At 42.5% G+C, this 17,312-nt stretch overlaps 1 protein-coding gene across 6 annotated transcripts in view; it reads right to left on the bottom strand.

Moving 5' to 3' along the window:
• Nucleotides 1-17,312, bottom strand: part of EVL (Enah/Vasp-like) — a 172,765-nt gene that overhangs the window by 119,855 nt on the left and 35,598 nt on the right. Inside the window, exon 1 of one of the 6 annotated variants that reach the window (XR_010109781.1) lies at nt 4,700-4,881. The exons of 1 other annotated variant lie outside the window; for it this stretch is intronic. Coding sequence is in view for 4 of the 5 variants with exons in the window: in XM_008958303.3 (XP_008956551.1) it covers nt 4,700-4,722 (23 nt within the window). In the remaining variant the exon portion in view is untranslated. Of the gene's footprint in view, nt 1-4,699; nt 4,902-17,312 lie in introns of those variants that run through there. 4 more of the 6 variants (XM_008958303.3, XM_063596121.1, XM_063596123.1 and 1 more) reach the window with 4 other exon arrangements.

The raw sequence follows: 17,312 nt of genomic DNA, 5'->3' as shown, positions 1-17,312 counted from the left end.
TACTACAGGAGCCTGGAAAATGAGAGAGACCAAGCTGGCTTGGGCTCTTGACACTTGGATGGTTCTTTAGCCTTGCCAACTTCAAGTCTTCCCCAATACTACTCATTTTGACTTGTTTCAATATTCCAGTGAAAGGGCAAGAAAAACCATCACATTTCCCAAGAGTAGATATAAATTTGAATTAATAAAGAAAGTTGGTTAGAGTTTGAACTTCAAACCCTTCCATGATGTTTTTGTTTAAAAATAAAACAGACTCAAAATAGTAACTTCCATTTTCACGTGACTAACAAATAGCAATTGTGGATTTTAGATCTTGGTACACTACATTCCTCCCGGAAATAAATCGGAATAAGTCAAATACCAGGAGTTCTGAGAAACAAAAGTCTCTGATTTGGGCTCCATTCTTGCTTGACGGATTATGGGGAAAAAAGTCACATTTAAAACTCTTCATTCTGGGGTGGTAAGGAAATGTAGGCACTGTTCTGGGTCCAGAGGTAGAAGGAAAACTACATGGTATTTCACAAAATGCTCAAGACAGTCTCTGTGGTGTGTAGAAACAGGTAAATGTTTACTTAAAACTTTCAGTTCAGTAGAAGGAAGTCTAAGAAAGTTTTTTAAAAAGGCAAAAGGAGGCTGGGTACGGTGGCTCATGCCTGTAATCCCAGCACTTTGGGAGGCTGAGGTGGGCAGATTACTTGAGGTCAGGAGTTCAAGACCAGCCTGGTCAACATGGTTGAACCCCGTCTCTACAAAAATACAAAAATTAGGCTAGGTGCGGTGGCTCACGTCTGTAATCCCAGCACTTTGGGAGGCCGAGGCATGGGGATCACCTGAGGTCAGGAGTTCGAGACCAGCCTGACCAACATGGAAAAACCCTGTCTCTACTAAAAATACAAAATTAGTCAGGCATGGTGGCATATGCCTGTAATCCCAGCTACTCGGGAGGCTGAGACAGGAGAATTGCTGGAGCCCGAGACAAGAGCGAAACTCCATCTCAAAAAAAAAAAAAAAATTAGCCGGGCTTGGTGGTGGGTACTTGTAATCCCAGCTGCTCAGGAGGCTAGGGCAGGAGAATTGCTTGAACTTGGGATGTGGAGGTTGCAGTGAGCCGAGATCCTGCCGCTGCACGCCAACCCAGGCGACAAAGCGAGACTGTGTTCCAAAAAAAAAAATTAAAAAAAAAAAGGGCAAAAGGACAAGTGACCTGTGTCTACCCCAAGAGCCAGCTAGAACAGCTTGCCTGGTGGTAGAACAATAGTCTTGTAGGCAATGGCAGACAAAAATCCCCTAGGCAGCTGTAAAACACTGGCCCAACCTCTCAAGCTCCTATTACTCTCTAGGCGTGGGACCCAGGCAGCAGTAAATCATCACAATCATCAGTGCTCTGTGGAGTGAGATCATCTGCAGGGATTCCTTAATGAAACGTGATGACTTCTCTGGCACTCCAGCAAGTGGGGTGTGCTGAGGACACCACGTTTTTCTCAGGAGATCAGTTATCAGCTTTTCCACACGTTCTCCTGAACCAGCACACAAAACGGCCCACGTGGCACCATGGCACCGACCTCAGGACTGTGCCGAGCTAGCTGGATAGCTTGCTTGCTTTTCCTTAAGTTCTGGTTAAAATGCACTGTACCAACTGCTCATTAAGGTCTTACTGTGTGTCAAGCAGTTGTAGGTGCCAAGGAAACAAAGACAGGCAGGATTCTGTTGTTTTTATGAATTCTGCTCTCATGGAATTCATAGTCCAATAAGTAAATGCATCTGAGTCAAAATCAGACTTCCTTTTAAAAACAAATGTGGCCAGCCAGGTGTGGTGGCTCATGCCTGTAAACCCAACACTTTTGGGGGCCGAGGTGGGTAGATCACATGAGGTCAGGAGTTCAAGAACAGCCTGGCCAACATGGTGAAACCCTGTCTCTACTAAAAATACAAAAAAATTATCTGGGCGTGGTGGTGCATGCCTGTAATCACAGCTACTTGGGAGGCTGAGGCAGAAGGATTGCTTGAATCCAGGATGCAGAGGTTGCAGTAAGCTGAGATTGTGCCACTGCACTCCAGCCCAGGTGACAGAGAGTGAGTCTGTCTCCAAAAAAAAAACAAAAAAACAAACCAAGAATGTGGCCCTTCCTTCTGCTCTCAGGGCTGGGAATGTGTGGAGGAGCGTGTCCACAAACGAGGCCTACAGGCACGTGTGGATAACCTGATGGAGCCGGCCCCAGGATGTGCTTCCCCCTTTATATTCATGTAGGAAGAACTGCTGTAATTCATAAAGTTTATATTATCCCATTTAATTCTAACAGTGTTATGGAGTTTCTTGGTGAGAATCACTCTCCCCATTTCAGCTGACACTAAGAAAGATCAAGAGACTTGCCAAGCCCACCAAGTTAGTTCATAGCGGCACCGAGATTATAAAACCAAGTTCTCTGATTCTCATCCCAAAGAAACAGAGAACTTGGTTTATAATCTTACTGCTCTGCAAAACCTCCCCAAGTGACTGGTGGTTCACCTACCTGTCCTTGACCTGCTTCTGTCTGCTCTCAATTTTTCTTACCCGTACCTCCACCCTGCGTTTGCCTCAAACTTCCCATCTCCATGAAGGTAATCTTCTGCTTTTCCTAAGCCAATGGTTGTTAAGTCTGGTCTCCAGATCTGCAGCATCAGACTCACCTGGGAAGTTGTTAGAAATACAGATTCTTAGGCCTCGCCCCAGATCTACTCAATGAGAAATTCTGGGAGTGGGGTCCAGCAATCTGAGTTTTAATGAGCTTTCCAGGGATTCTGCTGCATGCTAAAGCTAGAGAACCCCACTGAACTAAGCTAAAAAGCCAGGTACCTCTAGAGTCCCTGTGTTGCCCCACCATGATCATGGGGCCCCCACATACACAAACTCCATGACTAGAGAAGAAAGTCATTTGTCTGACACCATGCAGCAGTCACAAATGCAGTCACATCCAGTAAAATTTTTCAGGGCCAGCTTAGGCAAAAGCTTGAAGCAAGAGGTAACAGCCCTCCCCTTTGTGGTCTACCCTTCATAATGATGGCCCCTTTTTCTCAATCAGTGCAATGGCCTTTAATTCAACCCCCTCCCACCTCATCAGACCCAGCTCTTGACCCTTAGATTAGAAGCCCACCACAATGCGAGTGGATGTGTTCATACATAACCCTCTTCCCTAACCATGAAACGTAATGAAAGGCTCCAAGCTCTGTTCAAGAGGGTAGATGGGGTACCTCATCTAGAGTAAATGCTAACAATAAAACGTGAACTACGCAATTGAGCTACTTTCTACAAATTACAGAACGCTTCCATAACTCTCACAAGGATCACAAAAGCTACTTTTGAAACAGACATTAGAACCCAGGGGCCTATCTACTGTAACACGCCAGACATTATATAAATTCTTGTTAGTCATCTAATGGGGCTATTATAAAAGTTCTGGTCACTCTGTAAGGGCAGGGGCCCATGTCACCAGAGCACACTGCCACATAAAAAGAATTTCTTTGTCGCAAACCCAGGCCATTAGAAATAATGCAGAGACACACGACTAAACAAAGGATAACTTCCTGAATCCAAAGTATCAAGTTTACTGAAAAGGGCAGGGGACGACCTTTACGGTCCGACTTTTCTTTGTGGAGATCTAATGATCCTCTTATCTACTCCCTTGACTGGCTAACAGGTCTGTAGTTTTCTCTTAGAAGAATGAAAGGTGGTTATTCTCTTATTGTTTTAATGTCTACCGCAGCAACATTTGGAGGAATAAAAAAGGCCCGTAGAGGTAGAACTGAGGTTCCCGCACAATCACTCTTTGCCCATCAATATGGAATTTATGCTCAGTTCTAAAATGCACAAAAATTGCATTTGAAAAATGAGAAGCTTTCAGAAGTCGGAAGTGTGTGTGCGCGCACGCACACACACACACGCTCTCTTCCATATGTTCCAGAGAGGTGGAAATATGCACAAGAAGAATCTGATGACCCTCCCATTCCGCCTCCTTTATTTTCATTTCTTAGAAACTCCTTCTATTGGAACATCCCTTCCCACATTTATATCCAGGGATAGATTCCTGGAGAAGAGAGGGAGTAAGATTCACAAAAGATCTAATTTGGAGCACTAATAATTACAGCAGCTGAAAAGCATACGAAAGCAAAGAGCCCTGTTAACAAAACACTATCAGGGCACTTCCCAGAAAACAGACCGGCGATGAGATTACTACTAAAAATAATGAAGACAAGAAGAGCCAAAATCAAATCTCAACTATGCAGACAGACTTGCAGAATTTTTCACCTTCACTGCTACAATCAGCATTTTTTAAAAAGAGCAGTAGACTGCATGAGTTGACCAAGGAAGAAAAACAAAAGATAGCAAGAGACTCATTCTGGACACACAGTTGCTATTCTGTATTCACAACTCTACACCAGCAACAGCAGCTCAAATAAGGCACAAGGTGGGGTCCTGGACAAATTCACCCATGATCAGACCAATTATCCACGCTGCACTTCTGCACACAGTAAACACCCCTGACCTGCACCACCTCTGCACCTCCCACCCCCATGACTGGGATAAACCCCACCACAAGCTGAAAAGAACCCTGTTTTTTTTTTTTTGTGAGAACCAGCCAGAGCCTAAGCTGTCATTACACAGCAAAAACCTAGCGAGAACAAAAAGCCAGCAGCAGACTGATGTAGAAAGCCCAGAACATACCTGAATTCTTCAAATGCAAACATGACCTAGTCAGAGACAATTTCCTTAGATTGTGTGGTAGTCTTTTTGGTATGGAGGACAACCATTTAGTTAGTCAGATGGTGCAAAGTGCAGAAAAATGAGGCGGGGTTTCCACACCCCCCAATATTCTGAAGTAAAAGGCTTTCTGCAGACAGGGGCCTGCAGCCTCCAGCTCCGCCAGCTGCTGACAAGCGGCAGCTAACAGGGGAGGCAGCTAGAAAACCATGTGATCATTCCAGCAAGTCTGATTAATGCAGTGTATGCTTAGGCTCCAGGCTGGGAACTGGATTAGTCTAGAGAAAGAAGTCGAACCCAGGGCACGCCTGGGATCCTGGGTAAAGCATGTAACACATCCCACCCCCTACCAGAACTGTGCAGGTTGGGGAGAGAGGAGAGAAGGCTGAAAGGAATGAGAATGCAACCTGTTCCACTGTGATCTGCCTAATTACCTCATCTTCCTCTGGCTGCTGCTGCTATAAGCTCAGGCATGACCAACATTATATGTGAACGTAAGTACTGAAAAATTCTGCAGAATTCTGTATTTTACCATTCCACTACCAAACACTATTTTAGCACAAATGCATAAGCTGCTTCAGAATCACAAGTCACATTTTATGTCCACCACTTTACCATGACCAGCGTGACCTTACATGTCACTCCTTATTAGTGATCTCATTTATTTGATTATTCATTTATCGAGTATATAGTATGTACCCGGTTCTCACCAATTCCTTGAAGCACAAAAATTGCTATAATCATTTCAGAAGAGAAGAAGAAGGAAACGAGATGCCAGCCCCCAAAAGAAAAATGTTTATCAGGCTGGCAAGATTTGGCAAATGAGCTGAGGTTGTATTCTGAGACTTGCCATGAAGGAAAATCTTCAGCATTCGGGTTGCAACTCTTTGTGAAATAAGCAAGGCAGATCTCAAATAAAAACGTATGAGTCACTCTTGACGTTTTTTCTCTCCCTTGACCCCAGTGTCATCAGTCACTAACTGTAATCGACCTGGAAAAGGTGGCCTGAAGCTGCCCCTTTCCCCTTGCCCACTCACGCAGCCTGGGTGTGCCCTCAGCGCCCCTCACTCAGCCTCTGGCCTTAGGAAAATTGCTCTGGCTGAGTTTTAGAGAAGGGGTGGAAGAAGGAAAACCAGTTACCAATTCTGATTTTGATGCCTCTGTTTAACCCTGCATTACTAACTCCTCACAGCTCAAGAAATAAAGTCTTTTACGCCTCTTCATGACGTGCGAAGTCTTATTTCTCCAATTCTTTCTTCCACTAAAACTCTTCACAAACCTTCAAATTCAGTTAGACATTCACAGTTCCCAAAATCTGTCAGGACCTCCCTTCTCGGGCCCATGGACCAGCTGGATGAGGTTCTTTGCTGCTCCCTAATGTGAGCCGCTGCCCACGTGCTGCTCCCTCACTGCTCCCTCTCCGAGGGGCTGAGATTCCCACGGGGCAGCGCACTGCTCTCTCTCCTTGGCTGCCACCTGCATGGCATCCAACATTGTGTTTGCCTCTCCTGCAAATCTAAGAGTTCCTTGAGGACAGGAATGTGTGAAGTTAATTTTTGTATTCCCAATGCCTGACATAGCACTTGACAAAAAGGAATTATTCACATAAGGTTTGCTGAATGAACCTCTTTTGCCTCAGCTTTTATCAGGGAGAAGAGTGATCTAGTACATACATTCGCACGAAGGTGCTCTGGGACAAATGTATCACTCTTCATACAGTTATCTCCGTCTCGAAGAGAAGCAAGAGAGTCCAGGTCTTGACTCAAAGAAATGCAGTGACAAAGGCCAAACGAGGCCGACTGACGAGTGAGGGAGGTGTCTGGGGGAATCCTGTGGTCCCCCAAACCACACAGCAATCACCTAAGCTGATCTGAAATGCCTTCTGCAGTATTCGTGACCAGCATCTGCCTGAGACCTTCTGGTGATGGCAGCTTCTTGGCAGAATCATAATAACAGGAAACACAAAATATTCAAGTCATTAAATAACTCAGTTTTAAGTCCCAGATCTGCCCCTTACTCTGTGATCACTGACAAGCTACTTAAATTCCCTGGGCCTTGGATTTACCCTATATAAAACCAGAATAATATTGATACTGCCCACGCCTCTCTCATAGGAGTGTTGCAAGAAACCAATAAAGTAGGAGTTGGAAAGTTCTTTATCAAATATATTAAGTTACATAAGTATCTTCATCAGCTTTATTATCTCACAAGATGATCTCTAACCGGACAGCTCTGATGATTGGGTGATTCTTCTTCATGAAGAGACTACCACTCCTTGGAAGTATCCTGTCTGCTCAATGGGTGGCTCATTTAATTTTGTGGGGACCTCTAGACTCTGTGCCTGCTCTCCACCAGTGACTCAAGACTCTCCTTTTGCAGGTATAACCAGCACCTTTCAGGGCAATTCATAAGGTCCTGGTAGAGGACAGTTGGTAGAAATGGTGAAAAATCAAATCCCAGCACCAAGCTCATTTTACACATAATATTAAGAGATTCTCCCAACTTACTAATAGGAGACAGAGGCCAAAGTGGTTAAGTAACTTGTCCAGGGTCATACAGCTATAAGTAGCAGAGTAATGACATGGATTCCGGCTGAGCTAACTCCAACATGCTCTCCTGGTGTCCTTACACCAATGATCCAACCAGCTCAGGCTGCCTCCAGAAGAGGACTTATTTGATAGACTGTCAGGCAGCCTGTGGCCCTGCAGAGGCGGTAGGACACTGACCCTTTTGGGCTATTTTATGTAGCTGGCCAGGTGAATCCCCAAATTTCATGGCCAAGCAAGAGACCTGCCAGGGCTAAAAAAAAGTGCCTCAACTGTTCCAGGAAGTGAGAGGTAGACACCTCAGCTGACATGGCATTGGGGTCCAAATGGGAACCAAGTCTGCTTCAAAGGCTAGAAATCCTCGACCACTTGATTACTGATAACACCAAAGTGTCAGAAACAGAAACATAAGTGAGGGTCCGTGACTCCTGACAACTCCACTCCTGTCTGGAATAGGGCTCAAAAAGGCACTTCTGTGACCACATAATGTGTTTTTTTGTTGTTGTTGTTTTTGTTTGTTTGTTTGTTTGTTTTAGAGACGGAGTCTCGCTCTTTTGCCCAGGCCGGACATTTGTTTGTTTTTTGAGACGGAGTCTTGCTCCATTGCCAAGCTGCAGTGCAGTGGCGCAATCTCAGCTCACTGCAACCTCTGCCTCCTGGGTTCAAGTGATTCTCGTGCTTCAGCCTCCCGAGTAACTGGTATTACAGGCACGTGCCGCCACACCCAGCCAATTTTTGTATTTTTAGTAGAGACGGGGTTTCACCATGTTGGCCAGGATGGTGTTGATCTCTTGACCTTGTGGTCCACCCTCCTCGGCCTCCCAAAGTGCTGGGATTACAGGCGTGAGCCACAACGCCCAGTGTTTTTTTTTTTGTTTTTGTTTTTTAATGGCACTCCAAGCCATTCACCAACAACTCAGGCTCAGATAATGCACACTCCTACTCTGGGACTTAATTTCCCTTTGTACCATGAAAGAATAGCCAGATGTTAAATTTTTAAATTAATAAATAATTAATTATTATTATTATTTTTTTGAGACAGAGTCTTACTCTGTCACCCATGCTGGAGTGCAGTGGTGCAATCTCAGCTCACTGCAACCTCTGCCTCCCAGGTTCATGTGATTCTTGTGCCTCAGCTTCCCCAGTAGCTGGGATTACAGGCATGCACCACCATGCCTGGCTAATTTTTATTTTATTTTATTTTTAGTAGAGACAGGGTTTTGCCATGTTGGCCAGGCTGGTCTCGAACTCCTGGCATCAAGTGATCTACCCACCTTGGCCTCCCAAAGTGCTGGGATTACAGGCATGAGCCACTGTGCCCAGCCAATAATTGTCTTATTTTTAAAAATAACACTTCCATGGAACCCTAATACATACAACTGATCAAAGTAGAATAGTTCTGGCTGAAGAAGGTGGAGGGGCCCTAGAGTCCCTGCTGCAAGGCCTTCCCTCTCTCTACCAGGACAGGCTCAACCTGAACACACTGGCCTAAATGAATCTGGCAGTCCCTGCCGGCGCTAATGATCTGTGGGGCTCTCCCAGCTACAGACTGTCACACTCACCCTAGTTAATCTGGATTCACTTCCTCTTTCTAGTGTCATTCCTAAGAATACCCTCCCTATCCCCAGCAGTACTACCATGGCAGAACACTCATCTGCAGTTACTGGACATGTGAGCTGCCCGGGACTTCTCCGGAGAAACAAACATGGAGACACTGATACAAACACAAACATGAACAGGAAATGTCCCTGGGTTCCTGACAATGTGGGAAAGCTAAATGAGAATATTTTAAACAAGTGTCCTTAGCTTAACCGGTACCTTAGTTTTGCAACCCATGTCTTTTCATATGAAATGGTCAACTGTCCAAGAAAAGGAATTTATGATTTGTTAGTACTGAATCGCATTACAGTTCACTTGGAGGCCAATAAACAGAGAGTTTAAGGCCCTGATGTCCCGTGGACTTGAGACCTTACAATCAACATTTCCTCTGCCACTTTTTTAGGCTGTGGGCACACAGCCATGATGGACGTGAAGCAAAATAAGGACTGAGCATCTGAACAGAATCTAATGTGCCAATCAAGTAAAAAAAGAACTCTATTTCAACCTTTACTAATATGCACATTCACTTCTGTGCTGTGTGGAGATGAAACAGAAGGAGCCACAAATGGAAGTCAGCTATGATCATGACTAAAAATACTATTCTTTTCTCATGGCCCAATCAAGGATCTTTCCAATGGCCAGGGGGCTGAGCGGTAATAAGAGGAATTCAACAGTGTCTTCAGAGGCCCATTTCTCCCTGGTTTCACTTCTACAACCCTAATTAAGACCCTTCTAGCCTCTACCTGATCTCCTGCCTGTCTTACTCCCTTCCTGCATAGTTTTCAACCCTACCAATTGCCAGTTAAAAAACCCACAACTCAAAAACTAAAACTAAAGTGTTCATATGATCCAGCAATTCCACTGCTAGATATATACCCCAAAGAAAGGAAATCAGTACACTGAAGAGATATCTGCACTCTCATGTTTACTGCAGCACTGCTGACAATAGCCAAGATTTGGAAGCAACCTAAGTACCCATCAACAGATGACTGCATAAAGAAAGTGTGGTACATATACACAGTGGAGTACTATTCAACCATAAAAAACAATGAGTCCTGTCATCTGCAACAACATGGATGGACTGGAGGTCATTATGTTAAGTGAAATAAGCCAAGCACAGAAAGACAAACTTCACATGTTCTCACTCATTTCTGGGAGCTAAAAATTAAAACAATTGAACTTGTGAGAAGAATGAGAGCTAAAAATTAAATTTAAATTAAAAATTAGAATAGGGGCTAAAAATTGAAACAATCAAACTTCTGAGTAGAATAGAGAGTAGAATGATGGTTACCAGAGGCTGGGAAGGGTTGGGGATGTTCATGGGTAACCAATGGGCAGGGGACTGATTATATTTTATCTATTAAAATAGAGTTAGAATGAATAAGAATCAAATGCTAGTATCTGATAGCACAATAGGGTGATTACAGTCAACACTAATTTATTGTACATTTAAAAATAACTAAAAGAGTATAACTGGAATGTCAGCAACACAAAGAAATAATAAATGTTTGAGGTGATGGATACCCCATTTGTCCCATTTGTAATTAGTTATTACACATATCTGCCTATATCAAAATATCTCATGTACCCTATAAATAGAAATATCTACTATGTAACCATAAAAATATAAAAAATAAACCTACCATTCTTTTTTACTGTCTGCATAATAGTCTCAGCCCCCAAACTTGGCATTTGGCTCCCGCACAATCTGACCATTGTATGCTTCAACCCAGCTCTCAAACTTGCCAACCTGGCCCCTCGGCATGGCCCTGCACTGACTCCGCACCCTAACCATATCACCTCCACCTGTGCTGTGTGGAGATGAAACACAAGGAGCCACAAATGGAAATCAGCTATGAACATGACTAAAAATACTATTCTTTTCTCATGGCCCAATCAAAGATCGTTCCAATGGCCAGGGGACCCTCGGTCCCGGATCCATAGTGCTTCCACCTTCTCTCCACAAGTGGCTATGGAAAGGTATGATTCTGAATCCAGTTCTACTCCTATCTCCCTGAGAAGCCTTGGGCAAATTCTCACCAGCCTAAGTCTCAGTTTCCTCATCCTAAAATGGGGAAGACAGCATGTATTTTGTGGGGATGCTGTGATGTGCATTACACACATTAACCACAATCAATGGTAGCTAATATTATCAAATATGCCTCAAAAACCCATCGAGTTGCCCTCCTGACCAAAACCAGTCTCAACTGATCTCTAAAACTCCTGAATTCCTATCACAATCAATAACCATTTTTAAAATGTTCACACATTGTCTTATGCTGAACAACTCAGTTCATTACGTGTCTTGGGACCCTAGTCAAAGAGAGTCCCTGGGGATGGAACTAGAATGGCTGGAAGGTGAGGCCTGAGGGGTTTAACTCCCCACAACCTCAAAGAGAGTCCCTGGGGATGGAACTAGAATGGCTAGAAGGTGAGGCCTGAGGGGTTTAACTCCCCACAACCTCCATCAGACAAGAAATATACACACAATCTAAGTAATAACAGCATGCTTGGTATGCAAATACAGCTTCAAAAGGAAGCCATTACAATTCTGGGCCACTATCCTCAAATTATCCTATTTTGAAATTGTGGGGAGTCCACTAGCACTGACCTTGGTTTTAGTCCTAATCTTTCACAAGGCACAGCAATTCTTAGTCATACATAGTAAGTCTTAGAGACGGTTTTTCTCACAACTCAATTGTTTCATGTGGCTCTCAGATTACTAATGAAACAGAGCCAAGATCAAAAACATCTCAAGAGAAAAACGAAAACCACCACCAGGACCATAAGCCAAAGGAAGTGTCAACTCCATGAAAGGGGGGCCCTTGCCTCATCCTTACCATTCTTTCCCCAGGCCTGGCACACAGAATTGTTCATCTGTTGAGTTAATTAATCAATGGTTTGTGGACTTAGAGAGATTTAATAAAAAGATGAAATTAGATTAAGTCAGCAGTCCTCTTTCCAGTACAAACATCAAATAATAGGGCAGATTACCCTTTTGAATAAGCAAGTGCAGCTGCTCCAGTGTCACCCTGATTTACTGAAATCTGCAAATTAAGAAGGTATTTCCAGGAAGAAAGGAATAATCAAGAAGATAAAATCATGTAAAGCAAACACATACATTCAATAAAGAAATATATACTGAGCACCTGCCATGTGACCAGCACTGTGTAGGAGAAGAGGTCAAAGAAGATTCAGACGCACTTCAGGCCTTTCCAACAGTTAGAAACAGACCCCATAACCTAAAAAAGCTGAAATGATAGTTAGCAATGGTAAATCAATACCAAGTATATGAAGCTGGGGTATAGGATTTTCTATTTATTCCTTTAGTGTTACTAGATTTTTTTCCACTTCAATTCACTGTTCTTATCAATGTCCCTTTTGAACCCTGGCTCCATTATGAAGTTGCTGAATGTACCTGGAGTGTGAATAGCTGGGCTGTGGTCCCAGCTCCATTCCTTAACAGCTGAGTGTCCTTTGGCAAAACACTTTAACTGTCAGCATCAGTTTACTCACCTGTAAGTTGTAAATAATAATTCCTATCCTGCTTCCTCACACAGAAATCCTGAGGATCAAATATAATAACAGGTGTGCCAATCTTTCGTAAATTTTAAGTGCTATACAAGTCAACAGTAGTACTATTATTAACAACAACAAAAGAAATTATCGCTTTGCACTTTGTGTCATTTGAGATCTTGATAAGGCAGGAATTTTAAGTCTTCATCCAGGCCATATAATTAGATTATCCTTAAGAGCAACTTACTATCCACGTGACCAAGAGAATATAGATAAACACCCACAAGTACAGGAATGCAGGGCTGACAGAGTATCATAGTCAATTTAGTCAAAACTTTACTCTCGGGCAATAGTCTAAGCCATCCAAGATGCTTATATGCTCAGTATTCTTATATGCTCAATATGTACTCATTATGTCGAAGTCTAATTTTCAAAAAGCTAAAAACACAGCTCTCATAAAAATATTTAGTATATATGTGTCAAAGGTTGATTAATCTTGCAAAGTTAGATATAAAACTGGTTAATGTTTCATTTCAGAGCAATGAAACCATAATCTTTGAGGTTATCTTTTCTATTAAAACAGGAATCATTTAATTTCTACTGGACAAAAATCATTTGTAACATCAATTTTCTATAAATTAATATCTAACTTTACAGAGTGTAAACTCTATTCAAAAGTAAGTCAAATAATTACCTTCTCCAGGAATGTTCTATGTCCCTTCAGTGGACTTTCCAAACAAATGCTTTTGAGTGACACTGAAAGGGCACACAATAATCTTTTTGCCTTTTCTCCAAGTTTTAGATAACATTTCTAAAAATCTTCAAAATATCTAAACATAGCTTATCATCTATTCCAATGAACTAGTTAATAAAAAATTCTCTCCTATCTGGCCCATTTTTGTATCTTCCTCATTCACATGTTCTTTATAAAAATCTTCAAGTGAATAAAGTCAATCATAAATAATTGCTTAGTTTTCTTAGGACAAATCATCTTGAAATCCAAAGTTGAGGAGGGCACTATGTTCCAAAACTTCCAGTCCTCAGTGCCTCTCTGCATTCTCTCCAACGACCTCACTTTTGGATCTCCTAAAGATGAAAAACGGAACATTTGATTCACAGGCTTTGTAAATTCCCTAGAGGTCTGGCTATTCTGAGGCAGTTGCCATAATTAACCCTAATTTCCTCATCTTCACAAACCCATCCCTGTCACCCTTTTCTTTCCAATATAACAATGCTTGGAAGTCAAAACCAAAATCACTACAGAGGTACGAACAAACAAACAAAAAACCTGCTGGGCACAGTGGCTCAACGCCTGTAATCCCAGCATTTTAGGAGGCCAAGGCGGGTGGATCACCTGAGGTCAGGAGTTTGAGACCAGCCTGGCCAACGTGGCGAAACCCTGTCTCTACTAAAAATACAAAGAATTAGCTGGGCGAGGTGGCACATGCCTGTAATCCCAGCTACTTGGGAGGCTGAGGTAGGAGAATTGTGGAGGTTGCAGTGAACTGAGATGGTGCCACTGCATGATCTTGTTGCCTGGGCAACAAGAGCAAAACTCTGTCTCAAAAAACAAACAAACAAACAAAACCAACCCACACTAACTAGCACAATAATGACGACCAAGTTCTGATTTTTTATCTTGCCCAAATTCCTACCTAAGGGGTCTAGGAGTCATGCCCTACAAACCATAAATTCTCATCAGATGGGTTTTATTTTAACCCTGTATATCGTGACTTACTTTCCAATCTGAGTGACTCTGGCATAACAAGGAAGAAAATCAAAATGTTTTACCTCAAAATATATTTCCTTGCCATACCTTGAAATTGCTCTGCAAAGTCTCTTGTGGGAAAAATCTGCATTCTATAGAGAACCCCCTCTTTTCCCTTTGTTTTTCTTCCTTCCTTTCCAGATCCAGGAGACAATCAACTAAGAGCCAGTCCAATAAGAAACATTTTACAACGTGCTCTCTCTAAAGTCTGAGAGTTTTCTCTGCACAATAAAACTTGGTCTCCACAACCCTTTATCTTAACCTGAACATTCCTTTCCGTTAATCCCAGGTCTTCAGATAAACTTAACCAATTTTCAACCAGAAAATGTTTAAATTTACCTACAGCCTGGAAGCCCCTGCTTTGAGTTGTCCTGCCTTCTGAATCAAACCAATGTATTTCTTAAATGTATTTGATTGATGTCTCATGCCTTCCTAAAATATATAAAACTAAGCTGTACCGTGACCACCTTAGGCACATGTTCTCATGACTGTGTCATAGGCCATGGTCACCCATATTTGGCACAGAATAAATCTCCTAAAATATTTTACAGTTTGACTCTTTTCATCAACAACAATACAAAGTCAAAAAAGAAATCTAATTAATCTGAGAATGTCTTCTTCACATTTGTATTTTCCACAGAGGTTAGGGAACTGGAATGATTGAATAAACAAACAAATAAATTGAATGGACTAAAAAAACAGAAAGAATGAATGGATTCCAAAGGTTTTAGCACGTTAAAATGTCTTTCAAGAAACCAAGAAAGGAAGGCAATTTCTGGAGACTAGTCCAGTGAGGGCTTCAGAAATGAAGACTACATGAATGAACACTGTGGGAATTTCAAGCATCTAACTGGCAAGGCAAGATGGAAGACATTTTATTTTGAAGGTAGGGAGATCAAGGAGGGGAATAAATATGCACATCTGAAATGAGGCCACACGGGTGTGTTCTCAAAGAGAGCAGTAGTTCCCATGTTTTCAGAGCCTAAGGTATGGAGTCTAGGTACCAATGCTGACCATGCAACCCCTTCCTAATCTACAAGTACTAAAAATGAAAACCTTCATTTAATACATGTTCTCACTGGAGAAGGAGGTAGAGGGGAGGCAGATATAATCATAAAGAAGTTGCACAAACATATGCCTAAGAGAGTTGTAATCTAAGAAGTCTTACGTGAGATAAACGTGTTTTGTTTCCTCAAAAAGCTAATTTTTCTTTCTCACATTCCATTTCTGATAATCAGGCCTTCTCTATTTCTGATTTCCTACTAAGATGTAAAAAGCAGTGTTTTTTCCCTCATCTAAAATAGCACTGCTTCTTAGTTTCAAAAAGTTCTATTTGCATTTCATCTCATGAGTCTTGCAGTGTTGCTTATATTCCTTCTTACAAAAAGCCCCAACACCCAACATACAACCATGGTATTTAAATTAATAGGTAAAAGGACAAATTGATTAAGACCTTCCCATGGATTGCTAATGCCACACTGGGATTTGTTAGGTGACTGACTACATTTGAAAATGCAGTTATTTTTTAAAAGATATATTCATACTACCATGAAAAAAATGGGCATTTGATTATTTTCTAAGCCTCCTTCTCAAGCCATTCAACTCTTTCTTGGACCCTAAAGCAAATACTGAATACAGAAGAAAAAGAAGGGTAAAGGAGTAGTTGCCTTCAGACACTAGAACAGGCACTGAATGAACCAAACCTTGAGAACCACTGTGTTACACGCAAGAACATGAGGGTTTCATAGATTTCATTAATATGGTAAGTGACCTAAGAAAAGAGTCAGTCTGATCTCCTCACTTTGAGCAAAGAAACAGAAAAACGCAGCACCTTGCCTAGGGTCACACAATCACAGTCAGAGATGGAATTAGAACTGAAGTTCCTGATTTCGAACTCAAGTGTTTCTTCTCCACATTAGTGGCTCTCAAAAGCAGGGTCATCCACCAGCCATATTAGCATCACCTGGGAGCTTGTTAAGGCTGAAAAATCTCAGATCCCGCCCCAGAATTAGTGCATCAGAGGCTGGAGGAGAGAACCAGCACTGTTTTAACAAGCGCTCCTGGGGATTCTAACGCATGCTCAAGGTTGAGAACCACTGACTGCCCTACACCAGCAGTTCTCAACTGGGGACGATTCTGGGCCCCAGGAACATTTGGCAACGTCTGGAGATACTTTTAGCAGTGACGACTGGGAAATGAGGTTGGGTGTTGCTTCTAGCATCCAATGGGTAGAAGCCAGAGATGTTGCTAAACATCCTACTATGTACAGGTAGCCCTCCACAACAAAGTATTATCTGTCAATAGTGCTCAGGTTGAGAAACTCTGCCCTACACCTAATAGTGGGAGGGCAGAACTAGGAAAGCTGTCCGTGCTTTTCTTTCTTTCTCTCTTTCTCTCTCTGTCTCTGTCTGTCTCTCCCTCTCTCTCTCTCTCTCTCCTCTCTCTCTGAAAGTATCTATCTGCTTTAGCTGGAAGTTCAGTTCTCTTTCATAAATGCATCCTGTGAAGCTGTACCTCCCCGCTGGAGTGCCTCCAATAGGTAAGGCAAGCCGACACACTTTGAGTCTTTGGCTACTTCTGAGATCAGAGCCTCAGGCCCCTTGGCCAGTCACTCTCACAGCAAGCAGCTATATCTAATTCCCAAGGGTATCACGCAAATGTTGGCATTTTTCATGAGTGCCATGATGTGAGTAGATAAGAGAGCAGCACAGATCTTTTTTTCAAAAGTCAGAGTTCCTCCTGTGAAAGGAAAATAAATCTTGGGGCCCCCAAATCACTAAGCTAAAGGGGAAGTCAAACTGGGAACTGCTTAGGCCAAACCTGCCTCTCATTCTATTCAAAGTCATTCCTCTGCTCACTGAGAAAAATCTGATTTGCCTCCTCTGGAAAACCTAAGCAGAAATTCAAAAGAATGCAACCATTTGTCTCTCACCTACCTGTGACCTGGAAGCCCTCTCCCTGCTTGAGTTGTCCTGCCTTTCTAGAGGGAACCAATATATATCTTACATATACTGATTGATGTCTCATGTCTCCCTAAAATGTACAAAACCAAACTGTGCCCCGACCACCATGAGCACATATCGTCAGGACCTGTTGAGGCTGTGTGACAGGCGCACGTCTTCAACCTTGGCAAAATAAACTTTCTAAA

Source organism: Pan paniscus, chromosome 15 (genome assembly GCF_029289425.2).
Source record: "Pan paniscus chromosome 15, NHGRI_mPanPan1-v2.0_pri, whole genome shotgun sequence".
Classification (NCBI taxonomy): domain Eukaryota; kingdom Metazoa; phylum Chordata; class Mammalia; order Primates; family Hominidae; genus Pan; species Pan paniscus.
Note: the sequence above shows the minus strand (reverse complement) of the source record. Positions and strands in the feature narration are given on the sequence as shown.